The 19,354-nt window shown below is 48.7% G+C and overlaps 1 protein-coding gene and 1 long non-coding RNA gene across 2 annotated transcripts in view; both read left to right on the top strand.

The window, feature by feature from the left end:
* The window catches only part of LOC310659622, a 325,082-nt gene that overhangs the window by 28,400 nt on the left and 277,328 nt on the right, over window positions 1-19,354 (top strand). The gene's annotated exons all lie outside the window — the stretch shown is intronic.
* LOC310659559 (uncharacterized protein) lies at window positions 8,439-18,850 on the top strand. The gene is made up of 7 exons (XM_083403254.1): window positions 8,439-8,800; window positions 9,865-10,031; window positions 11,174-11,245; window positions 12,019-12,081; window positions 14,187-14,269; window positions 15,811-15,887; window positions 18,609-18,850. The coding sequence occupies exons 2-6, from the start codon at window positions 9,882-9,884 to the stop codon at window positions 15,881-15,883; spliced, it is 441 nt and encodes a 146-aa protein (XP_083259380.1). The 5' UTR covers window positions 8,439-8,800; window positions 9,865-9,881; the 3' UTR covers window positions 15,884-15,887; window positions 18,609-18,850.

Raw genomic sequence — 19,354 nt, 5'->3', positions numbered from 1 at the left:
TTTATTTATCTCTCTTTTCATTTGCTTAATTGTGCTTTAGCAAATAATGAAACTCACAAGACTTGTTTCAATCGAGAGAAAAGCGAGAAAGGACTCCAGGACTCCATAACAGCCGGAATTAGTTTTTGCAGGGCCACAGAGACTAATTCCACAAAAACTAATTCTTTGCATGCACAGAGAGAGAGATGCCTCTTGCCGGAGGCATCAGTTGCATCTGCCAGGCTGCAGACGGAAGGCTGGTGCCGCCGTGACTTTGGGAACTGCTGGAACTGGGAGGCACTCAGGGCATTATCCTGACTGATCCCCACAAACCCACAACCGCATTAGCTGTGGGGGGAGAAGCTAGTGTGGTTCAGGGCCAGATTTAGGTTTGATGAGGCCCTCAGCTCCTGAAGGTAATGGGGCCCTTTCTATGTCCAGCTGTCCTTTGTCAACAACAAATTGTCACTGTTTTTTGTGTTGAATATATGCTCTACGGTAATTTATGGACCTAATAGGTATCTCAAGCCATTTGCACATAACAAAATAAGTATTTAATCAAAGTAATTGTTGAACTGAAATACAATTAAGAAGTTGTTTTTTATCTTTTTTATATTGAATCTTTTAAAATGAAATAATTTTAGAATGTTGTATTATTTTATTGTTGTTAGCTGCCCTGAGCCCGGCTTCGGCTGCGGAGGGCGCGATATAAATAAAAATTTATCATCATCATCTTATATTTTGGAAGTGTACATCCAGTTTTTTCCCCTTCAAATTTTTTGGGAGCCCCCAGGAGAGTGGGGCCCTAAGCTATAACTTGTTTAGCTTATCCGTAAATCTGGCACCGGTCTGGTGACTTTTCCAGTTACTTATCTGATGTTTCATTCCGCTTCCTTTTTTGAGACCTTGCGAGAAATCGCTTTATTGTCGGAAGGAGCAGCCCGCTCTCTGGTGGACGAATCTGAATATAGCGGGATTAACATTTCATGCATCTGAGGAAGGGACCCGTGCAGAAATTCTGTCCTTAAGGTCCAACAGCAACCCATCAAAAATAGCAGGTAGCTCTGTCAATTCACTGGAGAGAAAGCCAAACTGCAGCAGCGTGTGTGTGTGTGTGTGTGTGTGTGTGAGAGAGAGAGAGAGAGAGAGAGAGAGAGAGAGAGACTGCATCAGAGCATCACAAGATATTGAGAGTTCCCTTGAATTTTTCATATTGAAGGTGACTTTTCTGTCTCTCTGAAATCACTGCTTTGCCATTCCTGCAAGATGCTTTTCAGCAGACGCTGACAGACAGGCTTATCCTTCTGGGTCCCTCACCCCCAAACTTATTCTTTTTAATTTTTACAACAAAGTATTATTGTTGAATTTTATGTATCTAACCCAAATAGCAAAACAGACCTTCATGAGGCAATGGCTTGAAAACTAAACTGCAACTAAACCCAAGGTGGGTAAGGGATGTTGTATTCACAAGAAGAAATGATAAAGCTGATTTATCTGGATATTTCCCCTAAGATTCAGGCAGGTCAGGGGAGGGGACCATGGTAAGAAATGAGAAAGCAAGAAAGAGGTGAGGGCGCCTGACTTTCAAGAGATACAGAAACATAAACCTGTGACTGAAAGCATCGGAGGCACAAGGGGTGCCAGGAATAAAAGGCTCTATATTACACCAAGAAATGTTTTCAGCTAACTAGATGTTAGTTATCCCAAGTTTGTTGAAATTGTGGAAGAGACAAATGTAAATTTTCTTCCTTCCTTTAATGCGTTCAATAAAATCCCACCAAACTGAGATGAAAAGAAGTGTCCACAAGACAGATCTGATTTGACACAAACCTCCTTCCTGAGCCCCTAACTGCCTGAAAGGACATGGGAGTACAAGGAAGAGAATTAAATGTTGAAAGGGGTGGAGGGTTTTTTGGGGGGTGGGAGTGAGGGGCTATCTCTGAGCAACAGTGAAGTCCAGTGTGGTGCAGTGGTTAGAGGGCTGGACTGTGACCTAGGAGAGGTAAAGGTAAAGGGATCCCTGACCATTAGGTCCAGTCGTGGCTGACACTGCGGTTGCGGCGCTCATCTCGCTTTACTGGCCGAGGGAGCCGGCGTACAGCTTCCGGGTCATGTGGCCAGCAGGACTAAGCCGCTTCTGGCGAACCAGAGCAGCACATGGAAACGCCGTTTACCTTCCCGCTGGAGTGGTACCTCTTTATCTACTTGCACTTTGACGTGCTTTCGAACTGCTAGGTTGGCAGGAGCAGGGATTGAGCAACGGGAGCTCACCCCATCGCAGGGATTTGAACCGCCGAACTTCCGATTGGTAAGTCCAAGGCTCTGTGGTTTAGACCACAGCACCACCTGCGTCCCTGTCATAGATATTACTCCACATTTATTATGCTATTTTTGTGATATACAAATGGCATGAGAAAACTTGGAATACTTATTTGTACAACATTATCCTTGTTTATAAAACCCAATGATAGTTATTCAAAAATAAAACAAAAGAACTGAAACTGTGGGCTCCTACTGCCCAGGCAACTGAGGATCCGAGTGGTGGGTTCTTTCAGGAGGGGCACGGTGCCCGCTGTGTGCAGACCAATGGGGCAAAGGACACCATGTTTGCTCAGGTGTGTGCAGGTGGGGGGGGGTCTGAGGCCCACTTCCAACCACCTCTTGTTGATGCCATCCTAATCCTACTGCATCTAATCCTCCTGACAGTAAGATTTGCCAAGAATGGGCCTCTGCCAACCCTGCTCAGTTCAGAAGGGAATTCCCCCCTCCAAAACACACAACAAAGCAGGTGAAACAATGCCTGCTGATTTGCAAAGGTGTGTGGGGAGCCTTGGCTGACTGCTTATTTTCACAGGGTCCATGTTTTGAATTGAGCAAGTGGGGTGTAGAGAAACATCCGGTGTTTTCTTGCAACACTGAAGATACTGGGAACAAACCCTTGAACGCGAGAGCACACAAAGAACCCCTTCCGTCTCTTTGCCCGAGGGGGATAAGGAGCAAACCCCATTCAAAGCAGGGATGCGGAGCAGAAAATTTCCCAGCACTTAATTTTTCTGCAGAAAATCTTTTGTTTCATAAATTCATCGGGCTGCCAGTTGCAAATAGATGTTAGGCAAGCCTCATTGAATTGCAGAGTCCCCTTGGGGTCCTCTAGTCCAACCCCCTGCAATGCAGGAATTGCAGCTAAAAATCCCTAGCAGATGGCCGTCCAACCAGGGCAGTTTCAAGGTTTTTAGCGTTGGTTACTAAATATATGTATGGAAGTGAGAGCTGGACCATAAAGAAGGCTGATCGCCGAAGAATTGATGCTTTTGAATTCTGGTGCTGGAGGAGACTCTTGAGAGTCCCATGGACTGCAAGAAGATCCAACCTCTCCATTCTGAAAGAAATCAGCCCTGAGTGCTCACTGGAAGGACAGATTGTGAAGCTGAGGCTCCAATCCTTTGGCCACCTCATGAGAAGAGAAGACTCCCTGGAAAAGACCCTGATGCTGGGAAAGATGGAGGGCACAAGGAGAAGGGGACGACGGAGGACCAGATGGTTGGACAGTGTTCTCAAAGCTACAAACATGAGTCTGACCAAACTGCGGGAGGCAGTGGAAGACAGGGGGGCCTGGCATGCTCTGGTCCAGGGGGTCACAAAGAGGCGGACACGACTAAACGACTAAACAACAACAGCTAATTATAAGTAAAATGAGGTCTAGGGCACCAGAATTCCCCCCCCCCCCCCCGTGCAAATTATCTACTGAAAATCACCCTAATTTGCATAGGAAATGAATTGATCACCCCACCGGAAACCCACTCCACTTGCTTAAAGTGAACAAATGGACACCATAAGAGTAAAATATTTTTACCCAATGCAAATTATCCATTGAAAATCGCCCTAATTTGCATAGGAATTGTTTCCAGGAAAAAATTCAATTCATTTCCCCCTCCAGAAAACCCAGTCCACTTGCTTAAAGTGAGCGAATGGACACCACAATAATAATCAAGGGTACAATGGGGGTCAGTTATTATGATCCAGATCGGACCCTCAGCTGCCTGTTCCTAGTCTGGTGCAAGCATGTGGTGGAGTTTCAGGCTGACTCTTTTCTGAGAAAGAGATCTGTGAATCCTGAAAACTTGCATGCAACTTTGCGTCTGGCCAATGCAAGACTGCTCCCCAAACAGCAACTCTTCCTGGTATGTTCCTTTCCGATATTCACAGCAGCTGAGAATTAGCATTTCCCCATTTGAAGAACACAGAACCGAGGGATCAATCCTTCCTTCCTTCCTCGGAGCTCTCTTCTGCTTTTTTTCAGAGGGTAAGCAAGGTTGGTTTCATGTACAGTCACCCATCTTAGCTGATGCACCAGGTACTTTCTACGCTCTAACTTTCCCCTACTTTCACTCCCCAATGAATCTGAATACTTTTCCCTAGGAGCGGAAAAAATAAAGAAGTCAGTCAATGGAGAGGCTGTAGCTTCACAGTCCGAGACTCAATCCCTGACAGGCAGCATCTTCAGGCAGGACTGGGAGACGTGTGCCTGAAATCATCATACTTTGAAGGACCAGGTGCGCGGCCTGGGAGTCATTTTGGACTCACAGCTGTCCATGGAGGCGCAGGTCAATTCTGTGTCCAGGGCAGCTGTCTATCAGCTCCACCTGGTACGCAGGATGAGACCCTATCTGCCTGCAGACTGCCTCGCCAGAGTGGTGCATGCTCTAGTTATCTCCCGCTTGGACTACTGCAATGCGCTATACGTGTGGCTACCTTTGAAGGTGACCCAGAAACTGCAACTAATCCAGAATGCTCAGAGATACAGAGAGAGAAGCGCAGTTCATGCGCTGCTCACGTGTAGCGGAGAAAGTGTGGGTGCGGGGCCATGGGGCCTCTTCTTCCAGGCAGTGTGTAAAAGAAGCACAGCATTGAGTATTTACACAAACAGGACGCTTTGAATCACATGGCGCCGTGGGATGGCAGATTCTGAAGGGAGCCTGAGGGGCATAAAATTAGAGAAATGCACACTTCCAACACTTCTGGACATTTCATAGAATCATAGAATCATAGAGTTGGAAGAGACCACAAGGGCCATCGAGTCCAACCCCCTGCCAAGCAGGAAACACCATCAGAGCACTCCTGACATATGGTTGTCAAGCCTCTGCTTAAAGACCTCCAAAGAAGGAGACTCCACCACACTCCTTGGCAGCAAATTCCACTGTCGGACAGCTCTTACTGTCAGGAAGTTCTTCCTAATGTTTAGGTGGAATCTTCTTTCTTGTAGTTTGTATCCATTGCTCCGTGTCCGCTTCTCTGGAGCAGCAGAAAACAACCTTTCTCCCTCCTCTATGTGACATCCTTTTATATATTTGAACATGGCTATCATATCACCCCTTAACCTCCTCTTCTCCAGGCTAAACATGCCCAGCTCCCTTAGCCGATCCTCATAAGGCATTGTTTCCAGGCCTTTGACCATTTTGGTTGCCCTCCTCTGTACACGTTCTAGTTTGTCAGTGTCCTTCTTGAACTGTGGTGCCCAGAACTGGACACAGTACTCCAGGTGAGGTCTGACCAGAGCAGAATACAGTGGCACTATAACTTCCCTTGATCTAGATGCTATACTCCTATTGATGCAGCCCAGAATTGCATTGGCTTTTTTAGCTGCCGCGTCACACTGTTGGCTCATGTTAAGTTTGTGGTCAACCAAGACTCCTAGATCCTTTTCACATGTACTGCTCTCAAGCCAGGTGGCACCCATCTTGTATTTTTTGCCCAAGTGCAATACTTTACATTTCTCCCTGTTAAAATTCATCTTGTTTGTTTTGGCCCAGTTCTCTAATCTGTCAAGGTCGTTTTGAAGTGTGATCCTGTCCTCTGGGGTGTTAGCCACCCCTCCCAGTTTGGTGTCATCTGCAAATTTGATCAGGATGCCCTTGAGTCCATCATCCAAGTCGTTGATAAAGATGTTGAATAAGACCGGGCCCAAGACAGAACCCTGTGGCACCCCACTAGTCACTCTTCTCCAGGATGAAGAGGAACCATTGATGAGCACCCTTTGGGTCCGGTCAGTCAGCCAGTTACAAATCCACTGAGTGGTAGCATAGTCAAGACCGCATTTTACCAGCTTCTTTACAAGAATATCATGGGGCACCTTGTCAAATGCCTTTAAGCGACATTTTCTCCCAGACACTGTTTCTGGCAGCCAAATCCCAGCAATGTCTGGAAAATTCCAGACCTATGACGACCCTAAACTAGAAGCATTCAGTATGGTAGACCCAAATCTGTGGAACTCCCTTCCAGTTGAGGTCAGGCAGCACACACCCTCTTCACTGAATGCCTGGCACTTGCTCAATACTTTTTTCAGCCCAGCGGGGCACTTTAACTGAAGCCAGGTTTGACGGTTTTAACCAGTGTTTTTTTTCCTGGGGGTATGCAGAAGTATGAATACCCCTAAACATTTTTTGAATCTTTGTACTTTTGTCCATTTACTGGATTTATTTTTCCTGATTTGAACTGAAAAAGGGTGATTTTCTTGAGTCAAAATGAGAGTATCCCAAAACATTTTTTTAAAAAAGAAAAAAGCACTGGCTTTAACTAGCATGCTTAAAAGCAAAGCAAAACAAAACCCCTCCATTTGTATCTTATTTATTTATTGAATTCCTATACTGCCCTTCATGTGAGGATCACAGGGCGGTTTACAGTATGGGAGCACATGGACTCAGACTGAAGGTGTGAAATAAACCATATTTCTTAAAGCTACACCCGTCTCCGCTGCATCTTTGGTTCCCCAAAGAAGCACAAACTCTGGGGAGGCCTGGAACCCCGATTGAGGACGGCTCCCAACATCCGTAACAATAAGATGCTTGGGGTGTTGTAAGAAAAAAACTGCTCCTTTTCCCTTATGGGGTACCCAAGAGCCCGTATAGAGTTCTTATGTAGGTTCCCTATCGGTAGGAGAAAAAAGCAGAGGCCAACCAGAGAATATTGAGGAGCAAAGCTGCTAGTAAGCCTGATCTTTTTGCAACCTAAAATATCATACATACATCACTGAAGGAGGCTGTCTCCAGCAGAAATTTGAGTGTGCTGCTTCTCTCCCGTCTGCCAGGTTACCTGATAATGACTTACTTGATTGCATGTTCTGGGTAGCCTGGCCATTCCTTTGAGATGGTAAATACTTAGTTCCAGAATCTCTTACGCATATTGAGAGTGTGCTCAGCTGAACAGATATTTGCCAGGCTGTATTTACAGGGAGATGTAAGCAGCCCTTACAGTCCAAAGACCATTGGAAAGCTTCCCCCGTATTACAGGGAATGAGATAAATAAGAAAGACAGGAAGTTATTTTTATATGCAGTGACAGCAGCGAGAATATTAATGCCTCAGAAATGGAAGCAAGAGGAGTTACCCACATTAGAAGAATGGAGAATGAAGATGACGGACTTTGCAGAACTTGATAGACTGACAGGAAGGATCCGAAATCGACGAGATCAGAGATTTATAGAAGATTGGGAAAAGTTTACAGAGTATATGCACAATCTAAGTGAAAAGCAAATAACGCTTGTAAGCTTTAATGAAGCTCTGTAAGAAGAAATGTTAGAATATGAGTAAAATAAGATTTAATTTACAAAAATAATAGAGGGAAGGTTTTAGAAATGTGTAAGAAATTAAGAAGGGAAGGAGTATCAGTCAAGTTGAGGGAAGTCAAAAAAAGAGAATGGATGTAAAAAAGATGTATGAATTGTATTAATTTTATATTGGAAAAATTGAATAAAAATTATATATATATATATATAAAATGGAAAGCTTCCCCCATTTCCTTCCTCCTTGCAGAGAAATAGTTGAGGTCCATTTGGGAGAGTCAAAATGGCTTCAGGATTGTTCTCCTGTACTATTTCAGACATAGGGACGCGGGTGGCGCTGTGGGTTAAACCACTGAGCCTAGGACTTGCTGATCAGAAGGTCAGCGGTTTGAATCCTGGCGACGGGGTAAGCTCCTGTTGCTCGGTCCCTGCTCCTACCAACCGAGCAGTTCGAAAACATGTCAAAGTGCAAATAGATAAATAGATACCACTCCGGTGGGAAGGTAAACGGCGTTTCCGTGCGCTGCTCTGGTATGCCAGAAGCGGCTTAGTCATGCTGGCCACATGACCCGGAAGCTGTACGCCGGCTCCCTCAGCCAGTAAAGCGAGATGAGCACCACAACCCCAGAGTCGGTCACAACTGGACCTAATGGTCAGGGGTCCCTTTACCTTTTTATCTTTACTATTTCAGACACGCGGTTTATATACTTATGTGTGTGTTTTCCTTGTACATTTATTTTATATATATAAGACCTTAGAATTCCTATAACAGGGGAAACAGAGAGTGCTCATATGATACTGAGAGAGAGCAGAACATCTGGTGAACAGCTTCCCAGTGAGAGAGGCCATGCCAGCTGCCTCTGCCTGGCGTTGACCTTCTTTCCGCTGTCTCTTTGGGGTCACAGAACCACGGAATCCCAGCAGAGGATGGAGCAACTGACTCTGGTGGAGGCCATCTTGGGTTATCCTCTTCCCATCGGATTTGAGGGTGCCGCAATTTGCCCCCACTCAGTCACTGCCAGAGGCTGTTGTGTGACCTCTTGCCTCTCAGAGAGGTGGTCTTCTTGGCGGTTCTCCCTGCTGGCCCCAGGTGTCCTCAGTTGAACTGGGAGGCAGCAGAAGCTCTGGCACAGCTGGGCACAAGAGTCTGGCTGGTCAGACTGAGCAACTCGGAAGGCGGACTCTGTTGACACTTGGGGAGGGCCTCGTTTCCCTTCCCTGCTCCTGGAGCACTTCTTAACGGAGGCCTGTTTCACACCAGGAGGTGGGTCTGCTGGCTGCGTCTGTTAAGATGGGGATGGGGAAACTGTGACCTTCCAGATGTGGTTGGATGACAACTGGTGGACACCCAACGAAGCTGAGCAATGGGGGACTCAGCACAGCATTGTCCTATGGAACTCCCTCCCACTGGAGGCAGGGATGGCCACCAACTAGGATGGCTTGAAAAGAGGATTGGACAAATTCATGGAGGGCTCTTCTTAGGTTCTTAATCCCTGACAGATGGCCATCCAACCTCTGCTTAAAAACCTCCAGGGAAGGAGAGTCCACCACCTTCCAAGGGGAGTCCATTCCATTGCTGAACAGCTCTTACAATTGGTTGTGTCCTTCCCTTCCCTGCCCATCACCATAAGGTTCCAGAGCAGTCAACAGCAGTGTAGACATATATTAAGATCACCCAACAGGGAGAAGGATGTTCTTCCAGGAGCATGTCCTCCTCTCGAGTAGGACCCTGGCAGAGACACATGCCCGACTGGCATGTTCCCTCCCTCCTGGTCAATCGTTCAGGAGCTTCAAAAGCTTTCTTCAGCCCGAACATCACAGCGACCGATGCCAACAGACACCGGCACACTTAGGGATCTGCAGAGTCTTTGCAGCTTGCGTAACAGACCTCAGTAACTTAGCATTTTGGCTAATCTACTTTATTTACATATAAAAACACACGGAGCACTGCAACATGGCTCCCTCTCTCTCTCTCTCTCTCTCTCTCTCTCTCTCTCTCTCTCTCATATCAGACAGCAAAGAGCAAAGGACAATAGTCCCACTTCACGGAACACAGGAACACAAACATCCTGTCTCCGTCACTTCCCACTCTGTGGAGTCAAAACACACACCATCATGTGATAGACAACAATCCCATGACTGCAATCACAGAGCAGGAATTCTAACAGATAAGGGCAGCTGAACCCTAAAGAGATGGGTGCGATCTCCCAGTGGAGATGTCTATCCCATTAGGCTGGCGTTCCACTTCATGGGAAAGGGAGGGCAGGGCAAGGCGGGGGATATTCCCACTTCTTGGGTGCAGCTGACCCAAGTATTTGGTGTCCTCAGGAGCTTCTGCTGTGGCCATGGAGTCTCTGTTGACTGAGATGTACAGCCTCAATTCCCCCAAAGCCCCCACTGCCCAGTCCATGTCGGAGAGGAGAGAGATGGTGTCTGGGCTACGCTGGGACAGAAGAGACAACTGCAAAGCCAAGAGGGGAGACCACGCCTACCAGGTCAGTAGACCTACGCTGGTTGCAAGTTCAAGGTGTCAGTGTTAGTATAGGTAAAAGGTAAGGTAAGGTAAAGGACCCCTGGGTGGTTAAGTCCAGTCAAAGGCGACTATGGGGTTGCGGCGCTCCTCTCGCTTTCAGGCCAAGGGAGCCGGCGTTTGTCCACTGACAGCTTTCTGGGTCCTGTGGCCAGCAGGACTAAACCGCCTCTGGCTCAACGGAACACCGTGACAGAAACCAGAGCGCACGGAAATGCCGTTTACCTTCCTGCTACAGCGGTACCTATTTATCTACTTGCACTGGTGTGCTTTCGAACTGTTAGGTTGGCAGGAGCTGGGACAGAGCAATGGGAGCTCACCCCGTCACAGGGATTCGAACCACGACCTTCTGATCGTCAAGCCCAAGAGGCTCAGTGGTTTAGACCACAGCACCACCTGCATCCCTACACTGGCGGAGGAAGAAGGGAGCGGGGGGAGCGTACCGCCCCCAGCAGCGTGATCCTGGGGGAGGGGGTGCCATCACGGCTGCTTCCCCTGCCCGCCCTGGATGCCATGCCCCTGCAGGCAATGGGCCACGCCCCCAGGACGTGCACCAACCATGTCCCTGCCTGCTTTCCACCTCCCAATGCCAGAGCATGAAGCTCCACCACTGTGTCCCTATAGTGTTAGTATATACAGTGGTACCTCTGGTTAAGAACTTAATTTGTTCCGGAGGTCTGTTCTTAACCTGAAACTGTTCTTAACCTGAAGCACCACTTTAGCTAATGGGGCCTCCTGCTGCTGCCACACTGTCGGTGCATGATTTCTGTTCTCATCCTGAAGCAAAGTTCTTAACCCGAGGTACTATTTCTGGGTTAGCGGCATCTGTAAGCTGAAGCATCTGTTACCTGAGGTACCACTGTAAAGCCTTGAGCAACTTGGGACCAGTTTGCCTACGAAATTGGCTTACCCCGAGTGTGCCCACTCGACTGCTGCAATCGGCAGAATTGGCACCACTGCAGATGCCGCTCAACACCCATTTTAGTGTGGCATCTCCCACACTTTTGAACTCCCTGCCTGTTGATGCCAGGCAGGCGAATTCGCTGCTCCCTAAAAACAGATGGCGCAGTCCAGATGAACCTCTGTTTTCTCCATATCTGCCCCCAGAAAAAGCAGCAGCAGCTGGAAGCCGGAGCGCGTGAGGATCCATTGGGGCAAGGAGCGGAATATGTGGAGCAGGTAGGGCCAAGGACGGGAAAGCCTTGCGGACTTTGTGCCCTCCAACCACACAAACACACACACACGGCCTTACAAGGGTCCCAACCTTCTCTTTTTGTCTGTGTGTGTTTTCTTGTTTATTATTTTTTTAACATATAATTTTCAACAATAATTAAATATACTTTTACATCTTATTCAAAGTTTTGACTTCCATCAATCCTGTCTGAAAATTTTCCAATGTAATCGCTCAGTATGCATTTCTTATTTTCCCTATTACATTTCAAACTTATAACCAATATCACTATCTTTTTCTAGTTTTTAACACTTCGTATATTTCTCCTTACGAAACTTCTTGTAATCCTACTAGCGTAATTTGTCGATTACAGTTGCTCTTCAAATAATTCATATACTTCTTCCAATCTTCTGTAAATCTCTGGTCCCGCAGGTTTTGAATCCTTCCTGTCATTTTGTCCAATTCTGTGTAGTCCATTAATTTTGTCTGCCATTCTTCTTTCGTCAGAATTTCTTCTTGTTTCCATTTCTGGGCTAACAATACTCTTGCCGCAGTTGTTGCATATAAAAACAATTTAACATCTTGCCTATTAATGTCCGGACCTATAATACCAAGTAAAAATGCTTCTGGTTTTTTAAAAAATGTATATTTCAACATCTTTTTCATCTCATTATATATCATTTCCCAGAAGTTCTTTACTTTTTTACATTTCCACCACATATGATAAAATGTTCCTTCTTTTTCTTTGCATTTCCAACCTTCTCCATCGTTTCATCCGCAGAGCAGCCAGGAGGCGAAGAGGCCTCTGCAGAAGGAAGCCAAAGGAGAGAAGTGCCGCCTTCAGGCAAGTGGGAAGTTCTGAAGCCAGGTAAAGGATGTCTGGAGGTGGTGGAGGGAACAGCTGAACCACAAGGAGAGCCTTCTGGATCAGGCCAGTGGCCCATCACACAGGGACCAACTGCAAGCCTCAATGGGAAACCAGCAAGCGCTCAAACCTTCTCCTGGCCTGAGGATTCTAGCAGCTGGTGTTGATGGTACGGTCAATGGGTACCTCCACAGTCAGAGGCAGAAATGCTTCTGAACATGGCATAGCATGGAGTGGGGGGTAGACTCAGGCACATTTTTTTGAGGGACACAACCAGGTTCCCCCGTGGAAGGTGTTGTAAACAAAAAACTGCCCTTTCCCCCTTATGGGGTTTCCAAGAGCTCGTACAGAGTCCTTACGTAGGTTCCCTATTGGTAGGAGAAAATAACAGAGGCCAACCAGAGAATATTGGGAAGCAAAGCAGCTAGTAAGCCTGATCTTTAGTGATCTGTTGCAACAGGGTGCTCCCCTCACAAGCAGGAAAGGAGGAGGAAGCCAGAACAATGGCGCGCAAGCCCTTATATGGACATTTTAAATTCCCTCCCTGGAGTACAAGACCACCCACAGAAACATCATACATACATCACAGAAGGGGTGTAACCCAAAACCACCCCCTACATACCTACATCACAGAAAGGGTGGTCTACAGCAGAAATCTGAGTGCCATGTTTACCTCTTGTCTGCCAGGTTACCTGTTTAATGGTCACTTGTTTGGATTGCCTGGGGAGCCTGGCCAGTCTTTTGTAATGATAAATACTTAGTTCCTGAGCCAGGTCAGGCTCACACCCTATTCATATCTTAAATGTGCCCTTAAGACAGGATTTGTGAAGGAAAAGACAATGAGGAGGCTTTTCCATTTTCCTTTGACCTTGCAGAGAAAACATCCTGGAAGGAAGAACGGCAAAAGAGGCTTGAGCCCAGAAGTCAGCCTCTTTTCTTTTGGCCTTAGGCCAGGGGTCTGCAACCTTTAAGACAAAAAGAGCCACTTGGACCCGTTTCCGGAAAAACAACAACTGGGAGCCGCAGCGGGCGGGAAGGTGACGTCGGGACGGTGCGTGACTAACGCACGCACCGCCCCCATGTGACGTCACAGCCAGTACAGCACCCGCCACAGTGGGGAGTGTCGGGGCGCACAATGCGCCTCCTCCCCTCGTTAGTATCCGCTCCGGAGCCGCGGGTTGCAGACCCTGGCCTTAGGCCCACCCCCAGCCGGCCGTCCATTGTGCTCCCTGGCCAAGGGCGGGTCAAAGGCCAGCTCAAGCAGGTGGGTGGCACCCGCCCAGGTGAGCCTCGCTCGGTGCCGCAAACCCCGCCCACCTGTGGGGAAGGGAGGGCGGATATTCCTTTGACCTTGCAGACAAAACATTTGCTCAGTTTGGGAATCAAAATGGTTCCAGGTCGGTCTTCCTGTGCTGATCTATGTCCATGCTTGGTTGGTACACTTATGAACATTTAACATATATCTAAGACCTCAAAATTCCTATCACACAGGCTGCCTCATGGAGGGGAGCTGCGCCCAGGCCCAGCCTTCAGGCCTCCTTCTCCTTACGGCCACCCCTGGGCCAGCCAAAAGGGAGGGGGAGGCCGGTTGGCTGCAGCTCTGCTTCTGCATCAAGCCTGCCCCCAGGGGCAGAAGCAGTGGAAAGGGGGACAGGCAGAGCGGTGGCTTTGCTGCCCCTCTCTTCTGCTGGGCTAAGGTGCATGAGTGTGCCCCATGGCGTGCCCACTTCCCCGATGGGCATGCACAGAGCCCTGCAAGCGAACCCACCCTGCACGGCAATAGGAGATGTTCTGCCCCTGTTTCTGAATACCAGTTGCTGGAACCCACAGGAGGGGAGAATGTTGCTCCTATGCTCAGTCTCCCATAATGGCAGCTGTTTAGCCACTGTGAGAACAGGATGCTGGTCTAGATGGGCTGTTGGCCTGATCCGGCAGGCTCTCCTTGTGGGATTGTTGGCAATGCAATGTAGCTACGTGGCTCGGCTGATGACGATGCCTGAGATGCTGTGTGTCTTCATGTGTGTGTGTGTGTGTGTGTGTGTGTGGTGTGGTCAATCCAGCAACACTGACTCTCTTTCCTGCAGGGTGGAGACCTCATTCGGCAAGAGGAAGGGCTGGAGTCTAATGGCTGGAGGCTGGACTGGGAGTCAGAGTCGGTCCATGAAGAGTGAGTGCGGAAGCATTTCCAGGGTCCAGCAGCAGCCTCCTTGCTGGCCGGGCCAAGCCAAGCCTCCTCTTTGGAGCAGCTTGGAGCACCTTGCCTAAAGGGTGTCACCTGCATCTGGAAGGTGCAAGGAGACCTGTAGCTTAGCAACAAGAATCTCTCTCTGCCCCTCTTGCCCCTCCATCCTTGGCCTGCCATCCCAACTCCAGGGGCACACAGTCTTCAGGTCTGATCTTCACCTGGGCCAAACACTCCTCCTCCTCCTCCTCCTCCTCCTCCTCCTCTATTTAATTTGTATACAGTGGTACCTCGGGTTAAGTACTTCATTCATTCCGGAGGTCCATTCTTAACCTGAAACTGTTCTTAACCTGAAGCACCACTTTAGCTAATGGGGCCTCCTGCTGCCACCACACCACCGGAGCACGATTTCTGTTCTCATCCTGAAGCAAAGTTCTTAACCCGAGGTAATATTTCTGGGTTAGTGGAGTCTGTAACCTGAAGTATATGTAACCTGAAGCGTATGTAACCCGAGGTACCACTGTATCACCCTTCAACCAAAGATCACAGGGTGGTTCAGAACATAAACTAGACACTACACTAAATGTGCTACTGTCAGTGCTTTTTTCCTGGGGGGACTCAGGGGTACGCATACCCCTAAACATGTTGTGAATCTAAGTTTGGCCTCATTGAGGGGCAGTATTTCAATATGAGTAGGAAAATGAGAGTACTGCTAAACATTTTTTTAAGAAATAAGAAGAAGAAGAAGAAGAAGAAGAAGAAGAAGAAGAAGAAGAAGAGTTTGGATTTGATATCCTGCCTTTCACTCCCCTTCAGGTGTCTCAAAGCGGCTCACATTCTCCTTTCCCTTCCTCCCCCACAACAAACCCTCTGTGAGGTGAGTGGGGCTGAGAGACTTCAGAGAAGTGTGAGTGGCCCAAGGTCACCCAGCAGCTGCATGTGGAGGAGCGGAGACGCGAACCCGGTTCCCCAGATTACGTGACTACCGCTCTTAACCACTACACCACACTGGCTCTCAAATAAAAAACACTGGTTATTGTCATCATCATAATCATTTATTAAATTTATTAGCCGCTTTATTGCAACCAAGGAAACAAACGAACGAACAAAATACCACTGTATTTTAATATTTTGTTGGAAGCTGCCCAGAGTGGCTGGGGATGCCCGACCAGTTGGGGGCGGGGTATAAGTAATAAATTATTATTATTATTAGTAGTAGTAGTAGTATTAGCCAGGATGGCTGTGCTCTGCCTCCGCGGTCAAGGCAGCAATGCTTCTGAAAACCGGTTCCTGGAAACCACAGAAGAGCCCTTTTGTGCTTGAATCTTGTCCAAGTGTTTCCCACAGGCTTCTGACTGACCCCTGTGAGAACTAGATAAGCTACTGGTCTGGCCTATCCTGTCTCCTGCTTCTCAGGGGCCTGGGACCACCTTCCTTCCCCTCCTGCAGGTCTTCTCCCTCCCCCAGGTGGGAGCCTCTCTGCTTAGCGGCCTGGATCTCCACCCCCTTCCTTTTCTCTCTTGCAGGATTTATTGGGGCTGCTTCTACTTCTTCCCTTGGCTTAGGATGTGCAGGAGAGACAAAAGGGTGCAGCCATGACAAGGTACGTCAGCGCAGCAGAGATGGGATGTGTGGTCAGCCAAAGCAGGTGGAGGTGGTCAGCAACTGGTCAGTCGCCTTGCAGGGTTTTGGTCTATCTGGAAATAATGTCACTGGGGATCAAACCTGAGGCTTAGGCATGCAAAGTCGCTGCTCTGGCTCTGGGGCTGAGGCTCTTCACTCCCCCACCCCCCAAAAAGAGGTCTTGGTGGCATGATAGAAACTGCACCCAAAGTCAGGCTGAGTGCGCTTCAGCAGCAGAAAGGCAGCTTCACAACATTCGCTAGGAAATGATCTCTGGAAGTAGCAGAAAACCACCGTAAGAATAGAAATTTAAACATGTGTATAGTTCTGGTAATCCCATACAGTGGTACCTCGTGCAGATATTTGATTTTTAAAAAAGGATAAGAAGAACTACTGAAAGGGACACGGGTGGCGCTGTGGGTTAAACCACTGAACCTCTTGGGCTTGCCAATCAGAAGGTCGTAGTTCGACTCCCCATGACGGGGTGAGCTCCCGTTGCTCGGTCCCTGCTCCTGCCAACGTAGCAGTTTGAAAGCACAAAGTGCAAGTAGATAAATAGGTACCACTCCAGAGGGAAGGTAAACGGCGTTTCCCTGCGCTGCTCTGGTTTGCCAGAAGCGGCTTAGTCACGCTGGCCACATGACCCGGAAGCTGTACGCCGGCTCCCTCGGCCAATAAAGCGAGATGAGCACCGCAACCCCAGAGTCGGCCACGACTGGACCTAACAGTCAGGGGTCTCTTTACCTTTAGAACTACTGATGGTACCTTTCTCTTAAAACAGGAGTCAGCAAACTTTTCCAGTTGTGGGCCAGTCCACTGTCCCTCAGACCTTGTGGGGGGCCAGACTATATTTTTTCTTTGGGGGGGGGGGATGAACGAATTCCTATGCCCCACAAATAAAAGCACACATTCTACTCATGTAAAAACACCAGGCAGGCCCCACAAATAACCCAGAGATGCATTTTAATTAAAAAGACACATTCTACTCGTGTAAAAACACGCTGATTCCTGGACGGTCGGCGGGCCGGATTGAGAAGGCAATTGGGCTGGATACAGCCCCCGGGCCTGAGTTTGCCTACCCATGCATTAAAAGTTCAACTAAGGGCTTATCTCTACTTCCACTTTCCCCGCCACTTTCCCCTGGGAAGAGCCCTAAATTGCCTTCCTTGTGAAGATCCCCTTAAGCAGTTCAGGAGGTTTTTTGCTTTAACTTAGAAGAAGGAAGACGAGCTCTGCTCTTCCCTTTAATGGACTCCTGTTTGGAAGGGGAGCTCAAATTCCGCCAGGCATGGCTTGACTCATGAGCAGGGAGTCAATTCCGGTGTCATCCATCATGTTTAGTGTTGCTTTCGCAAGAGCACCGAGTTCGTGAGCATGCATGAAGCTGTGTTACTTTGCAACCTGAGATCCTTTGAAGTGGATATGCAATGGGGGAGCCTTCGCATGCCAACGCATGTTCCCTGCCACTGAACTCTGGGCCTCCTCCTCTGATCTTGGCTTCCAAGAAGCTTTGTTTCGAAAACCCAAGAGGGAGCGAAACAAGCCGGCGCAAAGGCGAAGCAAGGGGTTACGATTTCACAGTGCTTGGGGGGCGAGATCAGCTGTGAAATTGAATCTCCTCCCAGTAGCAGATGTGCCTAGACAGATCCCTTGGCCCCAGAGCCACGGCTGCTCGCCTCTGCACTTGGAACGACCAGAGGGCACGAACTTTACGGAAAAAGGCCGTAGCTTAGAGGTAGAACAACTGCTTTGCATGCAGAAGGTTCCAGGTTCAATGCTGCCATCTCCAAGCGGGGTCAGGTAAAACTCCTCACCCGCTGGAAGAGTCAGGATAGAATAAAGTATTTCTTCATGCCAGGGGTGTCATGCTCTTTGCCAGGCTGATGCCAGGCGGGTGCTCACACACTGGGCAGGGGTAGGGCATGTGTGTGTGTGTGTGTGTGTGTGAAGAGCATCCTGTGCAGTCACCTGGCCCTTGCCACTGACGCCCAGCAGGGCATGATCTCTGCAGGGGTGTCTGGTTTGTGCCTGCCCAGAGTCTGGCTCCCCACGCTAAGCCACTGCTTCATGCAGAGCATCATTAGACAGTGGAACTCCCTCCCACAAGAGGCAGGGATGGCCACAAGGCTGGATGGCTTTAAAAGAGGATGGGAAAAATTCTTGGAGGACGAAAGGGCTACGGATGGCTTCTAGCCAGGATGGCCGTACTCTGCCTCTACAGCTGGAGGCAGTAATGTTTCTGATTCCGAGTTGCTGGAAACTACGGGAGAAGAGATTGCCCTTGTGCTTGAATCCTGCTTGGTTTCCCAGAAGAGGCATCTGGTCAGCCGCTGGGAGAACAGGATGCTGGATCAGTTCTTGCAAAACCACGGAGCGCCTCTGCAAGCCAGTGTAGGGAATATTGAGCTAGATGGAGGAGATTCTGCATAAGGCAGCTTCCTCTCCTCCTCCATTTGTGAGTCTCCCCACAACCGCCTTCCAGAGCCAGCTCCAAGGCAGACACCAGCAAGGAGAGACCACAGCCAGGCTGGACGCAAAGGGGCTGGGAATGGCTCTGGCTGGGGCTGATGTCAGCTGTCGTCCAAAGCAGCTAGAGGGCGCCTGGTCGGGGAAGCCTGCTCTGGGGTGTGGGGCTCATGCTTGACGGGGCGAAAGATGGCTTTGCGCTCCTCTCATCTTTCTTGCCTTTTCCTCCCTCCAGTTGACCCCAGGCAGGGGGGCGCTTCCTGTGATGTTTTCCCTGCTGCCAGGACCCCGGTTTCACCCCATCCCTCCCTCCCCCCAAACATGCCCCCTATCTTTAGCCAGATCCCGAAGGATGCAACACAAGCCTCTATTTGCCCTGCCCTGCCCAGCGCTGGCCGCCCAGATATATCCCAGTTGCTGTTCTTTGGAAGGACTGAAATCTGCAACACCCTGGAAATTAAAAGCTTCTTCCTGAAACTTCCTGCTCCAGCTGCCAAATTTCTTTTTTGCCCAGGATGGACTGTTTGCGTCTTCTGCCACCAGAGGGTGCTGGTTCCCCGAGGGAAGAATTCCTTTGCAGCAGAAACCCAGACTGAGTTATTACAAGACATTCCAGCACAAATATACCGTATTGGCCTGAATATAAGCTGCACCTTTTTTCCCTTTCAAATTCTGATCATGAAAATTTAAAGTGCGGCTTATATTTGGGCCAATACAGTACATGGTGGTGTGTGTGTGTGTGTGTGTGTGTGTGTGTGTGTGTGGGGCCTGCATCTGCATGGAAGCTCAATCTCAGTGCTCCCCACAAAATCCTTTCATAGAATTGTAGAGTTGGAGGCTTTTAAGCAGAGTTTGGATGGCCAGTCAGGGGTGCTTTAGCTGAGATTCCTGTATTGCAGGGGGGTGTATTAGATGAACCTCAGGGTCCCTTCCAATAATTATTATTTGTACCCCGCCCATCTGGCTGGGTTTCCCCAGCCA

The sequence above is a fragment of the Podarcis tiliguerta genome (genome assembly GCF_965153285.1).
Source record: "Podarcis tiliguerta genome assembly, chromosome: 11".
Classification (NCBI taxonomy): Eukaryota; Metazoa; Chordata; class Lepidosauria; order Squamata; family Lacertidae; genus Podarcis; species Podarcis tiliguerta.
This window is presented reverse-complemented; position numbering and strand designations above follow the sequence as displayed.